At 35.3% G+C, this 24,288-nt stretch overlaps 1 protein-coding gene across 1 annotated transcript in view; it reads right to left on the bottom strand.

Annotated features, from left to right (window-relative positions):
• LOC126972799 (putative inorganic phosphate cotransporter) overlaps positions 1–1,126 on the bottom strand; it is an 85,226-nt gene extending 84,100 nt beyond the window's left edge. Inside the window, exon 1 of the mRNA XM_050819857.1 lies at positions 871–1,126. Coding sequence (XP_050675814.1) covers positions 871–949 — 79 coding nt within the window. The 5' untranslated portion in view covers positions 950–1,126. The remainder of the gene's footprint in view (positions 1–870) is intronic.
• Between the last annotated feature and the right edge of the window lie 23,162 nt (positions 1,127–24,288).

Genomic DNA, 24,288 nt, shown 5'->3' with positions numbered 1-24,288 from the left:
TAGAACAAAAACCTGAAAACGCGGAAGGTACATATAGGTACTGTCTTTATCATATTAATAAACGGAATAGGAAAAATTACAAATTTTTCCCTAAAAAACATGTATAAAATATGCTTAAAAATGTATTATATTGGTTATTTATTACTAAAAATGTTAAAATCTATTGAGATTAACTCCTTTCTTTCAGCAAAACGTATAAAAACATCTCTTATAATTTTTGTAGGTAGCCCAATTTTGACAAACCAATTACCGTCTACCGTGAGCAAACACTGAAAACCCACTAATACTATAAAGTCTTTTTGGTAATTCTCAATTACTTATGTTTTTCAAAATCATGAATCATGCTTTCGTATAATTACTTTACTTCGGTTAATTACTAAAATATTTTATGAATTCTATCAGACTTCATGGTTTTTATAATTGTTTACCGCAGAATTAACGTTAAGTTTCCACTTAATTACGTTAAAACTTCTCCTAGAAACTATGAAATACATACCTAAATCATTCGTTTGATCAGAATTAATTGCTTCATGAATAATTTTAAACTTACGAGTTACGATACAATTTTTAGGTACCTACTTATACATTTATTTTATAGTTTACGGTAAAATGATTTTATATTCGATAAAAAGTTGGTTATTGAATTAATGTTAAATACTAAAAAACGTGCTAATTATATAAATATATATTAAATGTTGTAGTTTATTTAAACTCGGCTTCGGCGCTAGTTTATAATTTTATCAATAATTATCAGTAAAAAACATTAATGACTCAGGAAATTTGCATATTTATACAATTCAACCCATTTATTTATTTAGGTGGCAAACATGTGGGTACGCAGTTCGCAAATAAAATTAAAAAAAAACTCACGTGGCTTATCTGTATCATCTTCATCATCCATAATTGCCATTTTGCTGGGCCGCTTGTCTTCTTCTGGTCTCAAACCCATTATCACAGTTTAAAAATAATTAAATTTAAAAAAAGAACTAACAATTATTTCTGGCCGATATTTTTAATAGGCGTTTGGTACATTTGGTTCGTAAAATTCGCGTCAGAACGTCATGGTTAGCGAGTGTTCGTATGAAAACGTGTTTGTCGTTCAAAGGCTGTTCGCGACTGCCGCCAGTAGCAATGTAGGCACGATTATAACTTGAGTTTGATAAAGGCGACGAGATCAGCGAAACTAACAAATCGTTTTATCTAATCATTCACGTTTAGTTAATTTTAAAAATATTAAAAGACGTTTAAATGACAAAGGACATTATTTTTTTATAATTTATTGATCAAGTATTGCTATTAGAATAGATAGTACGTCTATAATTTTGTTTCAAAATTTATAAAGTTATTTTTATTATGTTTAACCGATTTACATCATATTTTTTTTAAACCAAAAATTTTTTTTTTCATCTTGTTTTAGGACAATATTCAGCTTTACTGTACTTTCGTCTTTTTAAATTGTTTAAATAATATTTAGATTCTTTTATCTCACGCACGTATACGATTACTGTTTAGTAATTTGAAAAGTCCTGACATTTTGATAAAAGTAGTAAAAGTTGATCTAGTTTAAATTTCGTTTCTCGTAAAGATTAAAGACTCTTTGATGTTAGTTAAAATGTAGTTTTATTACTATATTCTATGAAATCCGGTCAAGTTGGAGAATCAGATAAAATCCGGACTAGAGTCTAAAAGTCCGGACATGTCCGGAGTAATCCGTACGAATGGTGACCCTACACGCACACAACGTGTGACGTAAATACAATCCAATAGGTAAAGGTCCAAAAATTTAAATAAAATAAAAAAAACATAACTTCGAGGGATGACATAGCAGTTATTCTATAGCAATAAATTATAGTATTCTCTCATTCCTGATTCAAATGAGTAAAATTTCATTAAATTTAATTGTGAAATGAAAAACATTAAATGTGAATACTACGTAATAAGATGCGGAACTGCCTAAGTAAAAATTGAAATTTAGTTTCGTATGAAACGTGCAGTGAGATTTGATATAAGTTTGAAATAAAAATTATAATTTGGCGACGTAGTATAATCCGGCTAAGTTTGAAAGCAAACAGTTGCTTAAAACCTGGTGGATTTCGGCTATGTCCGTTTTTTTACAAAATTTTCATACAATCGAGTGAATTGCTTTATTCTTAGCTTTATTCTTTCGCTAGGCTGTATCTAAATATTAAATGTAACTACAACGTCATTCAAAGAGAAGCCTTCAATCTAATAGAGAAAATTCTCGTGACGCGGTGTTTGTAGTTAAACTCCTCCGGAACGGCTTGACTGATTCTCATGAAATTTTGTGTGCTTATTGGGTAGGTCTGAGAATCGAACATCTATATTAAATCCCCCTAAATATTTAGGATAGTCCGCCCCAAAAAAACTTTATTTTTTTTTTAAATTTAATTATGATTTAACATTAAAAAAGAACATACAACTTCAAATTTTCACCCATCTACGAGCAACACTTACTTTTGTATCGCGATTTTAATATTATTCTAATCCATCTACAGACACGCAATAGAGTTATATATGGCAATCGAATATAATGATTATTGTAGAATGATACATTTTATGTACCTACGATATATTTGGTAGGTCCGAGAATTGGTCGACATCTATTTTTATACCCTAAAAATTTTAATTATTCAATTTTTTTTTATTACTTTATAAGGCAATACAACGTTTGCTGGGTCAGCTGGTGTCTTATAAATTCTTCGAACATAATAATGACAACAGAACTAGCGGTTTAGCCGATTGTTAGGCCATTAAAAGACTGTCACATTACCACTGCTGTGAATTCCTTGGACTGCATTTCGGACCTATGTTTCGATATTGGAAGAACTCAAGGTGGAGGAGAGATCGTCGACTATACAAATTCGAATCCTCAAGTACTTTGGGCACGTTACACGAAACCAAAACTCCATGGAATGACTCGTCGTCCAAGGACGAGTGGAAGGCTAGCGGTCACAAGGTCGGTCACCTACGCGTTGGAAAGACCTGATAAAGGCTGCGACACCACCATAGTCCAATGTTCCCGTAACGCTGAAGATCGTGGCAAGTGGAGGCGCATTGCGTGGGCAGCATCATCTCGAGTGTACCTACAGTCTCATCATGCAACCACGACCACTCTGTCAAGAGGGAACGACTAAGGAGGAGGAGGTCATTTGAAGATGGGTGTAGGTCCTACTACCTAGTTATCTAGATATAAATATCAAATGGGAGAAAAAAAAAGGAAACAACACAATATTAGTATGAGGTAGCTGTTTCTGAATCTTACTTCACAGATTCACTTTGTGGAATCACATAATATTGGATACAGTATTCGCGACCCTAGGAAACATACTCTTAGGCTGAGTGAGATCTATAGAGCGTACTTAGACTATTTTTTAATGAAAATACGAGACGAGCAGGACGTTCAGCTGATGGTAATTGATATGCCCTGCCCATTACAATGCAGTGCCGCTCAGGAATCTTGAAAAAACCCAAAAATTCTAAACGCGACTACAACTACGCTCGTCACCTTGAGACATTAAGATGTTAAGTCTCATTTGCCCAGTAATTTCACTAGCTACGGCGCCCTTTATACCGATACACAGTAATGCTTACACATTACTGCTTCACGGCAGAAATAGGCGCCGTTGTGGTACCCATAATCTAGCCGGTATCCTGTGCAAAGGAGCCTCCCACTTGTAACTCCCACTTTGCTCTACTTACGTAAAACTTAGCTTATTGTAAACTCAGTATAATTTGTGATTTCATTTTAATTGTCGTTTGAAAGCCAAAATTATACTGAATTTAAGTTAAGATAGCCTAATGCAAAATTCAAGTTACCCTTTTTATCACACACGGCTAAGGTTTAACGGCCGTTCCCAATATACTATCTACAGATAGAGATAAATTACTACCTTCTACTGTCAGTAATTAGCTGTCAATAATCTGAAGCTGTCCCAATATACCCCATAAGTCATTCTTATCGCCTTATATTGGGACGCGTGAATTGCAATTTCCATACAAACTTCTGTCGCTGATAAGCTATACGTCGTCCCGTTGACAGATAGCGTGTACGGATAAGGTGAGTTACCGTCGATAAGTTTATTTGGACAGATAAGTGAATGATCGTTACGGTTTTTATCTCAAGTAAGAGATAGACTGAATATTGGGAACGGCCGTAAGTCGTACCATATAGCGCAAAGGCTTCATTCGTTTCAAAGGTTTTTATCTCAAGTAAGAGATGGACCGTTAGTAAGTAAAATCTACGCTCTATAGATCTCAGCCTAACTTCAAAGGCCGGCGGTATCTGTTGGCGATCCTTAGCCCGTGACAGAATAAAAAAATATTACTTTTTATCGACAGTATCAGATTTACACGGCTACGGTTACTGTAGAGCAGGGGTGCTCAAGCTTAAACTGCTGGCGATCTACCTCAAAATTGTTAGACTACGATCGACCGGCTCTGAGAGGCTTCAAGTATGTGTGATGAAGAATTGTCGTCTAGGTAGAGTGTCACGATGACATAGATATTTTGCGCAAAATATGCATTTTTTTAGTCAAGGTAAGTGTAGGTCTGCTCTTTTTTTTTATGACATAGGAGGACAAACGAGCGTACGGGTCACCTGGTGTTAAGTGATCACCGCCGCCCACATTCTCTTGCAACACCAGAGGAATCACAAGAGCGATGCCGGCCTTTAAATTGCGTTGCCGGCTCTTATATTTCAATGAAAAAACTCATAATTATTATTCAAAATTGCGAGTTTATTGGTTCTTACCTTCAAAGCTGAACTAAATAGTGACTTTGGATGTTGAAGCGTGACACTGCATGTCCTGAGCATACTTTTCATAAGATGGTACGTAATTACCAATTTTAGTTTATTATACCGGATTTTTCTCTCGAGATCGACTCAAAAAGCACTCGCGATCGACCTGTCGATCACGAACGACCGTTTGAGCACCCCTGCTATAGAGTGTAGACATACTCGCGAAGTGCGCGCGAACAGAGCCCAGTCAAAAACTGGTTTCCATAATTATTTGGTCCAGACGGCTTTTTACTTGCCATTTGTGAATCAGGACCCTAAAACTATGTTCATTGACATTATATTTTATTCCTTTAGTTACAGCTATTTTCGCTTGAAGGCTATTTGTTTTTCAAATCGTGATTAATCTAGGACCTTTTCAACGAGCTAATAAAGTTTAAAATCGTGCTACTAGAAATATTTCACGATGCGCGTATGTAATATTTATATTATACTAGCTGACCCTACAGACGTTGTTCTGTAGATAGTAAAAAAAATACTGTATTATAGGAATTGGCCAATAATATTTCAAAACATCAAGAATCATTTCGTAAAAAATGCTCCCTGTTGTTATAATGAAATTGTTTCACAGCGAAACTGTCAAACCGTGCGTCACTAAATTCTCTCATAGAAAATATGTCCATACAAAGCAAATATTGAAAATAAAAATTATGGGTCCCAAATCGAAATAAAACTATCCTATCTCTCAAGTTGGAGCAAACTGCACTCCATTAAGTAATCCCCATTAAAATCAGTTCATTAGTTTAGGAGTCCATCGCGGACAAACAACGTGTCACGTAATTTATATATATTAAGATTATATATATTAAGATAAATATCAATACCTGAATTATTTTTCTTTTGTGGTTCACTGTGAGTCACTTACGGTTTTTATATTTAAAATGAAACTCAACCGTTAGTACCTAAATTTTTAAGTTCAGTTAATTCAAAAATTAAACTTGTCAGGGAAAGAAAGAAATTGAATGGTTTGTTACAACCTCATTATTCGTACACAAACATTTTTAATATATTCATAGAATTCCAACCAAATTTACATATATATAGCGGTAAAACTTACATTTTTATAAGTCTTTACAATTTAAATGTTTCCTTGTAGGGCATTATAGGTATATCTCCCAAAGCTATACGTTAAGTAACTATTGCTTAGCAGAATTAATTCAAAAATATCTGGACGACCGAGTCTTGCTCAGATTTTTAACCTCACCTTGATCACCCAATGTCTCATCTGAGCTATTATAGTCTTGTATATAGTGGCGAAATTTACCTTTGTATTCTTATGTTATTTTAGCTGTTTCTCATTAAAACACGGATAAAACTACATTTTTTAAAATGGAAACCTAGCTAGATCGATTTCTCACCCCCGAAATCCCCTGTAGACTAAATTTTATTAAAATCGTTGGAGCCGTTTCCGAGATTCAGATTATACATTGTACATATACAAGAATTGCTCGTTTAAAGGTAAGTTAAAGATATATAATATAATATGGTATTTTATGGTACATTTGAGTCGGGTGCCAGGATATAATTTGAAAAAAGTATAGATGCAGCACCTTTCACGTTTTAGGTAACTTTCTGTTCTACTTTTCGAAAAAGGTTGAATTTTGAATTTTGGTTACTATTTAAAATATTGCCAAAGATATTTGGGTCTGAACAATTTGATTTTATTTTCTGTGTGAGTGAACTGTGGTCATCTTATTTTGCATGTAAAGTTGAATATGCGAACATGAACAAATGCGCCCAAATATCTTTTGAATTTTGGTTTACTGTAGATCGAATGACTTTGGAGGGTGCAGTTGCAACAGTAATGCGAGCCCCTTTTGGAATTCGCTTTACTACTGGAACCGAAAACTTTGATTTTCCTAATAATTCCGAAAAATTTCTTGTAATATGATATGATATGGTATTGCATCTTTTGTTATGACAGTATTTATGATAAGCGTCATAAGTGACAATTAATTACGATCGGAGTCGTAACACATTACAAAACGATTTGAGGCGTGGCATAATAAGAATCAGCAGCTGTCATATCATGATGGTACTGCTCGAGCCACGCTGACTATGTTAGGCGGAGGTTTCACGTTCAGTTTGGCAAAAGTGTGTGGCCTTGGTCAGGACTTAACAGATAGTAGTATGATGGACCGTAAATGGTAAGGCAGACTGAAGATCAGTATAACAGAAAATATCTATGCAGTAAGACGCATACGCAAGAAAAAAAAAAGAAATTAAAATCAATCTTTTATAGCTATGTAGATACCTAAATACTATAATTATTGTGTTATTGTAAGTTATGCCCTGCCCATTGCAATGCTGCCCCTCAGTATTCTAGAAAAACCCAAAAACTCTGAGCCGCGGTACAATTGCGCTCGCCACCTTGAGACATGAGATGTTAATTCTCATTTGCCTAGTAATTTCACTTTATAGCTACGGCGCCCTTCAGATCGAAACACTATAATGCTTAGGTACACATTACTGTTTCACGTCAGAAATAGGCGCCGTTGTGGTACCCATAATTTTTTCTCCCTTAGATAATCATATATACTTTTATATTATTGTTTTTACACGTTTTCACAACGCACGACGGCATTTTTAAAATATTTAATTGCGACGCAAACTGACCTGTCACAGACGATGGCAAATCTCATAATGGCGGCTGATCGGCTTGTATTAGTGTAAGTGTATGGGTTGGGCTGTTTATTTACACGTTTACTGGCTTGTTTTGGTGCCTCACTGTTTGGCAGGTGACACGGAGTCCTTATTTTTTTAGTTCGTCCTTGGTCTCATGTGTTATAATTTGTAACAATTATAGCACAAGAGACATTTCTCAGTTAAGTAATCGGCGCAGTATTGATCAGAGTCTTATCACATAATAATATTATGATAACTGTGATCTGGTTGTTGACTTCACTGTCAAAAGACTTGAAATCTAAATGCGTTTTGTAAGGTCTGTAGACAGACCTGATATTTATTTATAAAAACATTCTTGAGACTGGCTACGTACTACTCTACTTGAAATTATAAGTTTAGGAGTTTCGAGTTTAGTAGTGTCAACATGCGTTTATTGTATAACTTATATATTAACGAATGTAAAATATGAAATTAATAAATTTTTTTCGACGTTAAATGAAGAAGGAGGTTCTCAATTTGTTAAATAGTAGTGTGCAAGCATTACTGTATTTCGGTTTATGTATGTCTTCGGCACCAATTCAACTAGCCTGGACGTAAGAGGAATACCATATATCTTAATATATATAAATTGCGTGACACGTTGTTTGTCCGCGATGAACTCCTAAACTAATGAACGGATTTTAATGGGGATTACTTCATGGAGTGCAGTTTAGTCCAACTTGAGAGATAGGATACTTTTTATTTCGATTTGGGACCCATAATTATTTTTATTTCCAATATTTGTTTCGTATGGACATATTTTCTGTGAGAGAATTTATTGACGCACGGTTTGACAATTCTGCTGTGAAACAATTTCTTTATAACAACAAGGAGCATTTGTTACGAAATAATTCTTGATGTTTTGAAATATTATTGGCAATTTCCTATAAAACAGTATTTTTTTATGATCTACAGAACAACGTCAGTCGGGTCAGCTAGTAATATTATATGTTTGCAACGTTCGCTGTCTTTGGCACCAATTGAACTAGCCTGGACATAAAAGCCGAGAGAGTGTCATCGCAAGTTGCGTTTCACACCAGCGCCCTTTCCCTTATTCAAGCCATCAACATCATACCATCTGGACGCTTTTGCCGATATTGGACAAGATTGCCTGTGACGGCTCAGGCCCTAGAGCATCCACCTGCATTCACATTGGCATTAATGGGGTTCATTTATTCATATTCGTAGCCGGATTGGTATGGAAATTGACAATGACATATTTTCAAGTACTAAGGGTACTAATTGGCTTCAAAGGTTAATTAATTCTTGAAGCCAAAAGCCCAACTCATCCTTTGTCACGGCCAAAAGACGACCACGTTCTATTCAGTCAGCAGATGGGATTAAAAGATCTTAGATGAAATGCTGTGAGCCTAATATGTTAATTGATTGTGATGTGTTACAAATCAATGCATCCCTTGCTTTTTGACACTGTATTCTGGAAAAGTTTGATCATTTGCAATATTTAGCGACGCATTTTTATCTTTGTTCAAATATTTTTCAATCTATAAATTATCTGGAACACGACATACTATTCTAGTAACCAAAGAACCCTTTGAACTAAAGATAGAACAGCTGGTCAGGCAACACCTGTTAATTGAAGTGTACCCAAACCATCAATCCGTTACGGTAAAAAAACTAGAGACAATGCATAATTTTTAAAGCAATTTCTAAAATATTTTTAAGTGAGCTATCAATCACCTCAAATGAATATGGAAAATCCATAAGGAGCTAAGAAATAAGTAAATTTTGGAACAAATAAGCAAGGCCGAATAATGATTCAGGCCATAACATGAGAATCAATCTTGAATAATCTTTCCGAAAGTTTTCTTTTGGGGCCAGAACATTAGAAATTTATTGGTTATATCACCAGGCTATATACCCAGGCTGAAATTTGGAAAATCTTGAAAGTTAAAAGTAAAACTTTTGATGCTATCTTTCATATCGCCATATAACGCTATATAACGAATTTTTTTTTGGATTTGGAGGACTGTACGGTTCTATTGGTGATCATCGTCGGTTATACTTTCTTGCAACACCAAAGGAATCACACCGGTGGTTGCCGGTCTTTTATATTGATTTTTTTTCACTACCCATGTCGGATCAATCAGTGAACACTGCGCAGTGAATGAATGAATTCATTGGAAATTGGTGCTACGTGGAAGAAAGTGCTCAGTGTGGAGGAGCGCACCACATCCAAATGGAGATGATGATGGTGAAATTTGGCGGCCGGATTTGGGTCAAACAGCTCTGCGGAACCCCGTGATAAATGTGTAATACACAATGTTTATCATCAGACTCTATGTGCAGTCTTTGTTATTTCTTATGGAGCTATCATTCATTTTGCTAAGAATTTGTTTATCAGCAAGCGTATCGTCTTATTATAATAATATAATTGCATTAAACTAGTTCATCTAAGCGAGTAATCGATTAACTATAGGAAGTAATAATAAGGAGTCGTATTTCATTTCTACTTTTACTTTCATGGGAAATAACATTTCGATTCTGAACTTGTGTGTACCGAATACCTTCGGAAGTATAGCGTTCGATGCGCAAAGACTACGGCCGTTGGATATCATCCTGGTGGAAGAGTTCGATCCCCACCACTTACAACTAAATATTCGATTTTCGAGTTTATATATACGACGTTCTAATGGTGAAGGAAAACATTCTGAGAAAATCTCGGTAATATGTAGTAGTATTAAATAGTAGGTCTCTCATTTAATGCAAAATAGGTTTTTTTTTATTAAAGAGACGGACAACTAGCGTACGAGGAACCTGATTTTAAGTGATCACCGCCGTCCTCACTACCCTGATTACCCCTTCTTTGTCTCCTTTGACAAAGCTTCAAATGGAATCTTCCTTTAAGGATGTTTTAGTTTCATTTATGAATTTGATAACGGATGCAATATCATTCAGCAAGTAGCAAATGACGACGATTCATAATGAGATTTAATAAAAATTTAATTATTACTAGCTGACCCGACAGATGTTGTTCTGTTCATAATAAAAAAAAACTCTTGCGGATGGAATTTTGGAAAATCCGTTCTTAGCTGACCTCTAGTCGGTGAAAAGATTATTCCTACCAAATTTCAAGTCTTTGGCTCTAATCGTTCCAGAGATATCGTGATGAGTGACTATATACGTGGAAATCTCTAATATATATATATATATATATATATATATAGATTTTCCAATTTAGTACATATTATGTGGAGACTTTATAATATATTCTCTGCACAGCCTATTAATTGCTACATGCTAGCCCTTCACCTCTTTGCAAAAGCTATAAATGTAAAATTTTAAAATGACTTGGAAAGCATGTTTATTAAATTATTATAATGTAAGAATATTATAAATAAATTAAGAATAAGGTAAACACGCGTCTCTATTTTGGAATAGGTATGTAGTTGGCTGATATCTCAAAATAATCGTAACTCGTAAGGCTATTTGTATATGTATAGCGTGGGACAGTGCGGGGATCTCCCATGACGTACCAGGTTGGCGGAATTTATTTTATTTTTGCGATAAATATTCAAATTGTTAGTCTTATGATATTTATTTAAATTGTTAATTAATCGATGTATATTAATTTATTCAAACAAAACACATCATATATAACTATATTTAACATTATATTATCTACCAGTGGGAGGCTCCTTTGCACCGGATGCCGGCTAGATTATGGGTACAATAACGGCGCCTATTTCTGCCGTGAAGCAGTAATGTGTAAGCATTACTGTGTTTTAATTACTGGGCAAATGAGACTGGACAACGTCTATGTCTTAAGGTGACCAGCGCAGATGTAGTGCCGTTCAGAATTTTTGGGTTTTTCAATCATCCTGAGCGGCACTGTAGTGTAATTGGGCAAGGCGTATCAATTACCATCAGCTGAATGTCCCTTATTTTCAAAAAAAAAACCTTTTTATCAGAAATAAGAATTGGAATCGCAATTTATCCTTTACAGATATATCCTATAAAGATATTACATATACCTAAGTTCTATCCCGAACTTTTCTTTAGACCGATTAAAGACTACATTGTTTTGATATATCTCAAAGACATTAGGTCGTTTTCGGTGAAATTCTTCTAGCCAGCTTGATTTTTTCCAACATCTTGAACAATCATCGCCATATTTCAATTATTATGCACTTAAATTTTCCACGTAAATTACCTGTATTTTGTGTATACCGTTTTCAACATCATTTCAGAGGTTTTTGAGTTTATCTCGAGCAGACAGAACGGGGCGGCGAACTTTATTTTATTATGTGTTCACTTAATGTAGTTTCTGGGTACAGACAGTCGATTTTGACGTTGCTTATCTTCATTCTTATCGAGTTCTAATATCTCATTGAGAAAGCCGGCAACTGTGTGATGTTCAGACGAGTGTCATGTAAGGCACTACACACACACATTTAGGTTTTTATGCACAACCCGGGCACATACCATAATTCTACTTAGCCTAGTAAGTAGACCAAGCTTTCGCGAACTGGCTGATGTAGTTCGTATTGAGATACGCGGCTATTAAGCGCGTGCAACCGAAGTATCCGTTAATGATTGAATGAATTAAACTATTTATTTAAATAAAATTATAATGATGTTGATACATACACAGATATATATATATATATAGATAAGGGCATCTGTCCCCACAAGTCAAGCAAAAACTAGCGGCACGGTCGTACCATAATTTTCTCGCACCGTTGTGGATAAAATTAAAAGCCTGAAGCCTTCAGTAACCAAGCAGGCATTGTATAAAAACAGTATATTTAAAATTTCATTCAATTTGAACCAATCGCTTAAATATTCTAACTAGTCAGGGTTTGTTAACTTTGTCACTCACTCACTGACTGACTGACTGACCGATCATCAAAGAATCTTCAATATAAGAATATAATTACCTAGTATTAAGTGTATAAATCAAGGAAAAACCAAAATATTTTGCAGTTTAGATTCCAATTAGAGAAGCTCCAGTTAGATACAACAACAGTGTTACAGTGATTACCCTGCACAAGGTAACAATTTAGTGAGATTTTTGGCAGGTTTTAAAAACTGTTAATACAGCTATGCACCTTCTGTACAAAGAGGAGGTCGAAAGCCTCCAATTAAGGAATTTGTTATTACTTTTAAGCGATGTACTGGGATCATAGATAATAGATTTTTATATCAAAATTTATTACGTTAATTTAATACGGTTACACGTGTGTAAATCTGAGTTTGAGTACACAGCGGCCCCTTAAGTTTTTACATATCGGTAAGGTTTTTTGCTGCTACATATATACTGTCAATATAGTGTATTCTCATAAATTATTATGACATTTGAGTAGAGTAGAAATAACAGCAGTACAGCCTAGCGAAACTCTAAGAAAAAAGCGATCCACTCGATTGTATGAAACGTGCAGTCATTGTTAGATTGACAGATGACGGCTATAACCTTTCCTCTCTTCATCTGGTGTTGCAAGAGAATGTGGGCGGCGGTGATCACTTAACACCAGGTGACCCGTACGCTCGTCCTTTTCCATAAAGAAAACCTTGTAAAAAATGGAGATAGCCGAAATCCACTACCTTTTAAGCAACTGTTCGGTTTCAAACTTATCCAGATTCTAAGATCTTCGTCGCCAATTGGCATTAATTACTACTATTCACTTAATTTTTACTATCTCAAACATGTTATGTGAAATGACTGCACGTTTCATACTAAACTAAATTTCAATTTTTACTTACGCAGTCTCGCATCTTTTTACGTAGTATTTACATCCTCTTTGCAACAGTACTTATTTGAGTAGTTTTTTTAAGTAGTAGTTGAGTAGTAGAACAATAGAAAGTTTTGCTTTGAAATTGTGTGACGTTTCAATTAAATAATAAAACAATGAAATGAGATTACGACAACAGGGTGTTAAAGTTAAGTCCATCATCACCATGTGTCCATTACCGAATCTAACCATGTAAATAATGAGAAATTACTAAACAAACTAACTTAATAGTCACCATTTTGTTCACGTTAAAATTTATCCCAGTAGGTATAAAATTTCATTGAAATCCATTCATCTGTTTTAGCGTGTTCAAAGGCATAAAAGCCAAAAAAGCCATTTATTTTCTCAAATTTGATTCCTTTAGTCATTTCTAATATACTAGATACTACTACCGCCCTGGAAACCAATGGCACTCTGAGAGAGAAGAAGCGGCTCTCCGAGCATTATTTTTTTGCGCTCCTTTTAAAAATATTGTACTGTCATTGCTATTGCTAATAAATAATCATAATCCCAGGCTGTCCGATCACTTAGATATTCAGCTGTGAGTAGTAGGATTTACGACAGAGCCAATTTTTAATAGAACATTTAAATTTATTTATAGATAATGCCTGAACGGTGGCTGGGTGGAGCTGTGAGAATAAAAAACATCTAAACATAGAAACTTACACATTTATAATATAAGTATAGATGTTTGTGCATGTAAATCTCGTATCTTATTCGGTTGAAATCGAGTGATATCTTATTCAAATCACATTTCACGCGCATGATGATATTACAGATAGGTATTGATAAATTCGTGTTGCAAATGTACAGTTATCTCAAAGGCGCAAACTGTACCTACATATAATACCATTGTTATCCAATTTGGACAAGATGTGAGACAGATATTTATGCTACAATAATAATCTTTAGGCTGTGTCTGTATATTCAGTAATATTTATAAGTTTTTACAGTATGAATGTAATTGGTCTGCACTAACTATATTTATAGAAAGTAATTAAAATGTAATTGTATGTGTATGACTTTGTTTATTTCGTTTTACACACTTTTATACCAATTATCTTTCCCCAAACTAGGCATCTAGAGGTCACTCGTCGAATCCAACTCGGATGGGCAGCGTTCGGGAAGCTCCGTAAAATCTTCTCGTTCCAAATACCACAGTGTCTGAAGACGAAGGTTTTCAACCAGTGTGTGTTGCCTTACTTATGACTTACGGTACACAGACGTGGTTGCCAACTATGGGCCTTATGAGAAAGCTCATGGTCGCTCAGAGGGCAATGGAGAGGGCTATGCTCGGAATTTCCCTGCGAGATCGTATCAGAAATGAGAAGATCCGTAGCAGAACCAAAGTAACCGACATAGTCCAAACGATTGCGAAACTGAAGTGGCAGTGGGCAGGGCACATAGTCCGACGGACAGATGGCCGTTGGGGCAGTAAAGTCCTCGAATGGCGACCACTTTCCGGAAGTGGGGAAGTGGGGGGCCTGCCAACAATGCGTATTGTTGGCAGGCCCCCCACAAGATGGACCAACGATCTGGTCATGATCACCGGAATACGTTGGATGAGGGCAGCGCAGGACCGATCGTCTAGGAAATTTTTGGGAGAGGCCTTTGTCCAGCAGTGGACGTTTTCCGGCTGATGATGAAACTAGGCATAGCCTGTACTGTGGTTGTAAAACAACGATATATTTATAAACAATATACATAGTAAAACATACATAAATACTTATAAACATCGATGACTCGGAAACAAACATTCATATTCATCACATAAATGTTTGCATCTGTTGGGCTTCGAACCCGGGACCTTTAGCTCGGTAAGCAGTGTCACTAAGCACTGGTCAATAGGGGTCTAAACATCAGATGAGCATGTGGCTAACTTGAGGGTAGGCGACAACCACGCCAAATATTACAAAAAGCACCGCTACTCGATCTTTATATTGAGTCAAGTAAGTTAGAATGATTTACAAACTAATGGTAATGTAAGTAATCTGAATTTCAGTTTTTAATTATCAGAATGAGACAAACGAGAAAAAAGTAGTTACAGATAATTTAATATCTAGCCTTTGCACGCAACTTCTACTCCATAGAGTTGGGTAATACCGAGCACTCTCAAGAACGTTTCAAATTTTGATAATCAGTTGAACTTACGTAGTTACCATTACACGTTTTAGCGCAGTTTCTTTGAAGGGGAAACATATATATATTTTGATTATAAATAAATAATTTATAACTTTACGAAATAATTGAAATAATAGATATATAAGTTTACGTAATTAGAAAAATTATTATATTAATGAATTTCAATAGTTAAAGGAGAAAGCATAACAAACATCCATCAAGGCATTCATTTAATACATAATTAGGTTAAATATGTAAATAAGTTGGTGAAATATTTGGTTTACTATATTCTTAAGGCGAGGTTTTTCCAACACTTTAGGCAAAAAGTGCTCGAAAGTATATATCTATAGCGTTAGATATACGTCCGACGCGGGCCTGGCTGAGACACTAGCCAAGCGATGCGGGTCAACGACCCCACCCCGGAAGGACCGCGTAATCTATACTAATATTATAAAGCTGCAGTGGTTTTTTGTTTGTTTGTTTGTTTGAACGCGCTAATCTCTGGTACTACTGGTCCGATTTCAATGATTCTTTCAGTGTTGGGTAGTCCATTTATCGAGGAAGGCTATAGGCTATGTTTTTTTTTCAATTTTAGGGATCCGTAATAAAATTGCTATTTTGTAACACAAGGTGTAAAATCGAAAACCTGTTTTTGCGTGCGCTGCAAAAACTATTGACAATAGAACAAAATGATGTACAGGCTATAATATAGGCAATATTTTATTACTTATAAAACTATCGCGTGAATTATACTTTATATGGCAAAACAACGTTTTCCGGGTCAGCTAGTATTTTATAAAACTTATAGTTGCGCAAGAGTATGAAATGCTGTGATATTTTTATGCATTTTAAGTGAAACTTCTTTAGAAGCATGAGGGTAAAATTTATACAAATGAAACGGAATAGAGCGTAAAGATACATTAATACGTCTACATAGAGTCTCTTGCTATTACACAACCGATAAAAACAGGCCAGGAATATTAGTTTAGTGTACGTGACAAGCTATGTCTTACACTCGCGATTTGTATGACACTGTGTTAGTTTGCATGCATTGCTCAAAATAGAGGTTAGTTCTAAAGTGAATTGTTTTCGACGTTTTCACAGCTGTTTAGTCTATGTAGACGTATAAATGATCTGAGCTGTACATCATTGCCCAACGGCGTGTTAGGGCATCTCATAATACAATAGTTGAAACTAGAAAGTGATAACTTAAGTACGCTGGCAACCCAACTGATAGCCATTATCTTTATAACAGTTTGTGATATCTCAATCCATCAATATGATTGTAGTAACAGACAGATTATGTTGGCTTATGACTTATATAACGTGCAATAAATCCTGATTGTATTCACACTTACCGCAGCAAATCAAAAGAATATCATTTCAATTGGTTGGAATATACTAAATCTCTGCTTAGGGGCAATGACTATTCAAACAGTGTAAGAACCCTATCTTTAAAAGTTTGTGTGGTATAGCATAAATGAATTTCTATATGATGCCAAATTTTCGGAATGAAGCGATCCCATTCCGGCTATACTACAAACATAATATCTATTATTTTTTATGGAACAGGAGGACAAATGAGCGTACGGGCCACCTGATGTTAAGTGATCACCGCCGCCCACAATGGAGCGAGCTGATACTGGGATGCGCCAGACCAGAGATGACAGCAATACTCCATATGTGGCCGGACCTGCGCTTTGTACAGCGCTAGAATGTGGACCAGCTTGAAGTATTGCCGTGCTCTATTTATGACGCCCAGTTTCTTCGAAGCCAATTTCGCTTGCCCTCCAGATGGCCTCTATCTAATTGTACAAAAGATAGAAGTTTGTTTACACATATAAACATTGAAGTACTTAACTTAAAACTCATTAAAAGCGTCTCGTAATGTAGCTCGCGTACTATAAGCAACAATAATTATTATTATTATTATTTGAAGAGGGTGGCTATTTCCTAGTCCTAAAGATTCCTAGTAACACCGCGTCCAAAATTGAACTATTGTGTTCGCCACTCATACTACAGCTCGTCGTTAAGCCCTGCCGCCTTTACGAACCGCAGTAATTCCTTGACGCGCGTGTTGCAAACACTATCTGGTGGCACGAAGTAGTCGTCAAAGATTGTGTTACGCTTATGCATTAGTGGGCCGCAGTCGCAGAGTAGATGAATAGGCGTTTCATCGTCCTCAAGGCAGAATCTGCAAGTTTTGTCGCTTTTGATGCCGACCACATTGAGGTGCTTGTTGCATAGATTTTTCCTGTTCAAAGATAGGGATTCATTCGCATAGCTGCTGTTGAATGCCCTTATCAGTGCTTCAGAGTGGTTTAAACCTGAAGAGTTGATCCAGCGTTTAAGTGCTTCTTGTTTACATTGGTTACTCAGGGTGTGTCAGATGGCGCTCGCAGTCCACAAATGGGTTCCGGACCATATTGGACTGCTTTAGCCCCAGCTCTTGCGAGCTTATCGGCCATTTCATTGCGTATGATTCCGGCATGCCCTGGGACCCATCTGAGAATCACTCTGTTTTTCATGCCTGTAAGAGTGAATGTAAGAGTTAATGTATATGTTATGATTGAAGTAGCCTTTTTGGATATTGGTTTCCGCGCATTCCAAGATGGCGTACACCTCTGCTTGAAATATGGAGGTAAAGCTCCCCAGGTTAAACCTCAGGCGTTCTCCATAGACCCCACAGCCACCTTCATTTTCCATTTTAGATCCATCGGTAAACCACATGAGGCTCCCGTCCTTCCACGAGACTATGTTGTTCATCCAGTCGTCCCTGGAAGGTAGTTCCACAATATAGTGTTTAACAGAGATTAATTGTGGAATCATCTGATCAGGTAACATGCCTAATATGTGGTCTCGCAGAACTGAGTCTTCTAAAGTCCTAAGCGTTTGCGACATCCAGTTACATGAACCCCCCCTGGGCGATTGCCCTCAGCATGCTTGCCTTCGCCTCTTGCTGTATGAACAGTGGTAGAGGCGGTAGGTTTAGCATTGCTTCAATGGCCGCACCAGGAGTAGACGTCATGGCCCCGTCAGGCAAGCCTCTGCAGTCTATTTAGTCTGTAAGCAGCAATAATAATAGGGGTTAAAGTATAAATTTGCCGTTTTATTGTAATATTCGTCGTGTTGACATAGAACCTTCATGGTTTTAGATTTTTGAGTGAAACTTTTTTCACATAGTACCTTTTTTGTTGTGTGTTTGTTTGTTGTTTTTTTAACAATCTATTATCGAATTTCAGTTGTTTTTTTTATTCAGCTTAGACAAGAAAGATTGATATTTCGAAAAGTCGCGTGATTTTTAAATACGAGTTCCGACGCGGAATTAACGAGGCAGAAAAAGCTAGCAATATCAATGTTGCGTTTGGAGAGGGAACTGCTAATGAACGCACCGTGCGATTTTGGTGTAAATGCTTTCGTGATGGTGACTTTGATTTGAAGAACGAACCACTTGGAAGAACGAACAACACAGGTGAATAATGATGAATTGAAAGAAATGGTGGAAGCTGATCTGAGCCAAACTTTATTGATTTGTATTGAATAATTTGCGTGAAAGCAATAAAATAAAAAATATGAGAAAATGTGTGCCTCATGATTTGAATGATCTGCAGATAAAAACGCGTGTCGATACTTGTGTTGCCTTACTGCATCGATACACAAATGAAGGAATGTTGGATCCAATTGTGACATGCGGTGAAAAGTGAATTCTTTACGATAACCGTAAGCAAAAATGCAACAGCCCTAAAGCAGTGTCCTAAACTAAAGCTTACCAATAAAATGGTAATGGTAACTGTTTGGTGGTCTAAGCATGGTGTTATTCACTATAGCTTTCTCCGATCAGGTCAAGCAATAACAGCAGATGTCTGTGCTGATCTCCGAACAATGATAGCAAAACTAGCAGTGAAACAGCCCCGACTCATGAATCGATCTTCATCATTATTGCTTCATGATAACGCGAAACTTCATACACCACGAGATACCGTTTTAACTCTTCACGAATAGCAATTTGAAATCATTCGCCACCCTCTGTATTCACCAGACCTTGCTACAACGGACTACCATTTTTTTATGATTTGGACAATAACTACGTGATAAAAAGTTTTCTTCTCAGGAGGCAGTACAAAATGCTTTCACACAGTTTGTCGAATCTGAATGTATAAATGATGACTTTCTATTAGAAGGCAGCAATGTATAGATACTGATGGTAATTATTTTGATTAAATAATAATTTTTTGGCTTTGGTGTAGAGCATTGCTGTAGAACAGGCTGCATGTATTCTATAAAAAAAATATTCAATGTAGGTACTTTTTATGTGTGTTAGGACTTAAAAAACGCTGCATCTACAACTCTCTGTTGGGTCAACAGCCCATGAAAAAAAAACATTTGAATTTGTTGAATAAAAGAAAATAATTTTATAAAATACTAATAATACGGGGCGGGCTAAACTTTTCTCATTCAGCCTCATAATTAGTTCGAATATAATCACGGTATATTACAACATTTTGGGAGTAGGTATAACACGTGACAAGGTGCTTTATTAGTACGGCCTTCGCACGAACTTTCAAAACTGTAAAGTATGTCTATGCAAATAAACATAAAAGACAAACAATTAGAATTTCTAAAACAGCGACTAAATCTACGAAGGTTTTATTTGCACATGACACATCGTATGAATTAATTCGGGAAGCAAAGAGAATTTAAACACTACGTTCAGTATTTAGACGTTAAAATTGCATAATAGTTTTGTTTTCCCTATTTTAATTGCAACAAGTGCATGGAAACTAATAATGGCTTCAATGTCTACAATCTAAGTCTACAGTTATTAATAGAAAAATTCTATGTTAGGTATAATTTAGATTTAGTAATATAATTAGTTAGCTTGCCAACATAAGGCGCGGGATGATCATAATATTTTGTCACTTTGTTGGATGTATAGTTCTAGGTTATTTATGGTGCAGGTTGTTCGTGGAAGGATATGCTAATTTATGTAATTACCTACGAGTATTGCCCACTTTTAATATTCATACAATATTTACATTTATTACAGCAGACTTGTGACAACACCACAGCGACGCTTCAATATCTCAAAACAAATGCTCATGTTTGCACATTGTTTTAATTCTCATGAATAGTTTGTGCAGTGAATTAAACATGCTAGCAGGGGTGAACTGTATTAAATTAATTAAAAATAAATGATTAAGTTTTGTCGTTTAAAATCTTAATTATAATAACAACTTTTGATGAACTTTAAATTAGGTAATATGATTTAATTTTAATATAGATACCTATAATATAAAGAATTATAACGAAAATTAACATTTATTAGTTTTCCTGACGCTTGATGTTATTTACAGCCTAGGCCCAGATGGTCATGACACTGAAAATAATAGTGAAATAAATTTTTATTCGCATTCTTAAACATTACGAGTTTTTTCGTTTGCTGTATTCATTCTATTGTATGGTTGTGAGCTAACGTTGTTGTAATTCAAAATCAAATATTTTTTATTCAAAATAGGATACTAAATCACATAATGAAAGTCAAAAGCTACCACCCCTACGAAAAAATATGCCTCAGACCTGAGAAGAACGGGCGAAAGAAACTCAGCGGACTTCTTTTTAGACGACTTCAAAAAGGAGGAGGTTATCAATTCGATCGGTTTTTTTATGTATCTACACCAATTACCCTGAGATTTATGATCCGATTTACGAAATTTTTAATAAAATTAATTTAAAAAAGAATTTTTGTCGATGCAGAATAGATGAGGTGAGACAAAATGGCATCTATTCTATATATTATATACGCATATATTCTAGATCATTTATATCTATTCAAAGATTTTACATGGTTTGGCCCAGTAGTGTTCATTTTATGAAAGTTTTGTTTACGTCGCTGATATAATTGTTTTTTGTGTACGGCTTTTTAGGAGTTTTCAGTCAGGTTGATTATATATTTTAATTAGTAACTGACAGTAAAAAGTAAAAAATAAAAAAATACGTTTAAAAAAACCCACTTCAAAAATTGAAAAGTATCAAAAAAATAAAATTTAATTTAATACACCTTTACCTTTAATAATAATAAAATACTATTATTTGTATGTGCTACATATTGATAGCTTCGTCTAGAACAAAACAACCCAAGCGGATAGATACGCGTGGCCAGACAACCTTAATAACTGTTTATAATATTAAGTTTTATTTTACTTGGCAACGACATAAAATCTATCAATAGGTAGCACAAATAAATAATAGCATTTTATTAACATTAAAGGTAAAGGTGTATTAAATTAAATTAGTTAGTTTCAAAACGTCTCAAATTTTCGTGACGTTCTGTTGCGTTTCATTCGTAAAAAAATTACCCTCACCAATACCTCAAAAATATCGATTGAATTGAGAACCTCCTCCTTTTTGAAGTCGGTTAAAAAGATACCTACGTGGGCTGTTTCAATAATAGTACTAAGCTTGTACTAGGTATTATAATAATATATTCTTTGATAATAGTGAAATGAAAAATAGAATACGACTATATTTTTTTGTTTTTAAAATATAGGGAAATGTTTATATGTGTGTTTTGTAAATTGAAGCGTGTGTTTGCAATAATTTTGCTAATGTTTCCTTTAATTGATGCATTTCTTGACGACTCTGGAACACCGTTAAACTCGAGTTTGATATTATGGTTTGTGCAAAAACTGTTTCAAATACATTATCTAATTTGTTTCAAATAAAAAAATAGATTGCTACGTCGTGTGTTGTTGCAAATCTATAAAAATGACATGACAATAGTAGGTAGGTACATACACAATACAGGCACTGAAAAACAATAAGTAAAATTTACAAATCCATCTTCAAGTACGGATCAGCCCTACTTGAGAACACTTAAAAACAAGATACGTTAATCCCAGGACAAGTTGACGTCACCAGGTTCGTCGACCAATGAGCGCGTCGTATCGCCTCACGCCCACGCTACATGAGTGTCATGCGCGCATCGTGTGTATCTGTCAAACTTATCTCTATCTACCGTCTTAATTCAGCAAATAAAGTTAACTTCAGTGCCGTGCCTACTAGTATCTGTTTGTTGAGATTACGTTTGATTGAAACTACATAGCTTAAAACAATTATTGTTCTACTTGGAAAGAAACTTTATATTACAAATAGAGTTCCGGGTGACAGTTTTTACTAGATATAACACGTGGCGCTCGTTAAAAAGCATGCCACATGGACAAGCGATCACTTTCCTGCATATTATGATAAGCATGAAGAACCCTGCTACGAGAAGTCAATCCAATAACAAGTACCTACTCTACGTAGATTTAGGTCCATATTCAAGATGATGTCTCATTTTATACATATTCACCTCTTTGTACAGTTACGAAGATAGTGACAGAATACCTTAGTATCATTAACGCTAATGACATTAGTGTCATCACACCACACCACGCTCATATTACGATTCAAATAGAACTATAAGAGATATAACTCCATTAACCGAGGACTATTTAATCAGACTCTGTGGCTAATATCGTGATAACAGGATTGAAATCATCTGTTTTCAATAAAGTTTGTAATGTTTTCAAATCAGCAATAGTCAAACAAAACAATATGGATTCAATTGTCTCTACCACAACCTGTTTCGTTCTTTTGTCCATTGTACCTTTCTATATTCCACAATGCAAATGCGTTGTGGGTGTGTCAGTGTCCCCGCATCGATAATAATACACCGCAATCTCTGTACTTCGGTTGCGTGTACGGTGTACATCCCTACAGCTCTGCCGACAAAACGACCGAAAGTGTACGTTGTGTACGTTGAGTCTGTAATATCTGCCAAAGGCATTTTGCGCGCTATGTAGACTTTTTGTGAGCCGCAGACTCGATAGCACAAAAAGTGTGTCATCTGCGATAGGCATAAATTTTGCGACAGGCTACTTTAGTAGCTTATAGTTTAGCCCCCTTATTCATAATGGTCCGCTAACTTTAAACAGCCGCTTAGAAGTATTTTTTCTCATTCTGACTTAGGTCAATAGAAGAAGACAGAGTAAGAATTAGCAATGCTTTAAGTTAGCAGATTATTATGAATAAGGGGGTTAGTCAACAAACTACTTCCTCTGTAGAGTTATTTAATAAACATGCCTCTATTGGGGAATGTATTAGTACTAATGTACAAAAATATAACAATGAAGATTTTTCTTCAATTAATTTAAAAAAGTTATTCGACAAGGGAAGACAACTCTTGCAATATCATACAAAATAGGCAACATTCACCAAATGTAAAGGTTACTGCTAGGGATAATCATAATATAAAGCTCATAAATATTGTTCACCAGCATATACAAGGTATCTCAAATAAGGAATTTAAGAATTGAACTGTTTTTGAGCTGCTGTAATATAGATATATTATGTATTACAGAACATTGGCGTAAGAGTCATCAGCTCCAGTTTAGTTTTAGAGATCATAAATCAGTCAGTTCGTTAAGTAGAAGTAGGGCAATACAAGGAGGTTCCCTAATTATTATTAATAACAGATTAAAATGTCTAAATAGAATAGATACCTATTGTTAACCTCTCTATAGAACAACTAATTGAAATAGCTTGTATAGAACTAGAGCAATTTATCATTGTAAGTGTATACAGACCCGGGGGGGGGGGCACTGCATCATATGAACAATTCCAACATAGAATGGAGGAGGTACTATCAAAATTTTGCAAAACCAGCAAGTCAATTATAGTGTGAGGAAATACTAATATAAACTTGCTTGAACATTCTGTCAATTGTACTACCCTTAAAAATTTATTTCAAAGTTTTAATTGGGTCAATGTGTTTTGGGAACCTACTAGAATCACTTCTACAACAGCAACCTTTTTAGATAATATTTTTACAAATGTTACTATTGCTTGTGAACTTATAATTAATAATCTTCAGTCCGACCATTGTGGGCAACTTAT

Source organism: Leptidea sinapis, chromosome 27, assembly GCF_905404315.1.
Source record: "Leptidea sinapis chromosome 27, ilLepSina1.1, whole genome shotgun sequence".
Classification (NCBI taxonomy): Eukaryota; Metazoa; Arthropoda; class Insecta; order Lepidoptera; family Pieridae; genus Leptidea; species Leptidea sinapis.
The sequence above is the reverse complement of the archived record's forward strand: the minus strand, read 5'-3'. Positions and strand labels throughout refer to the sequence as shown.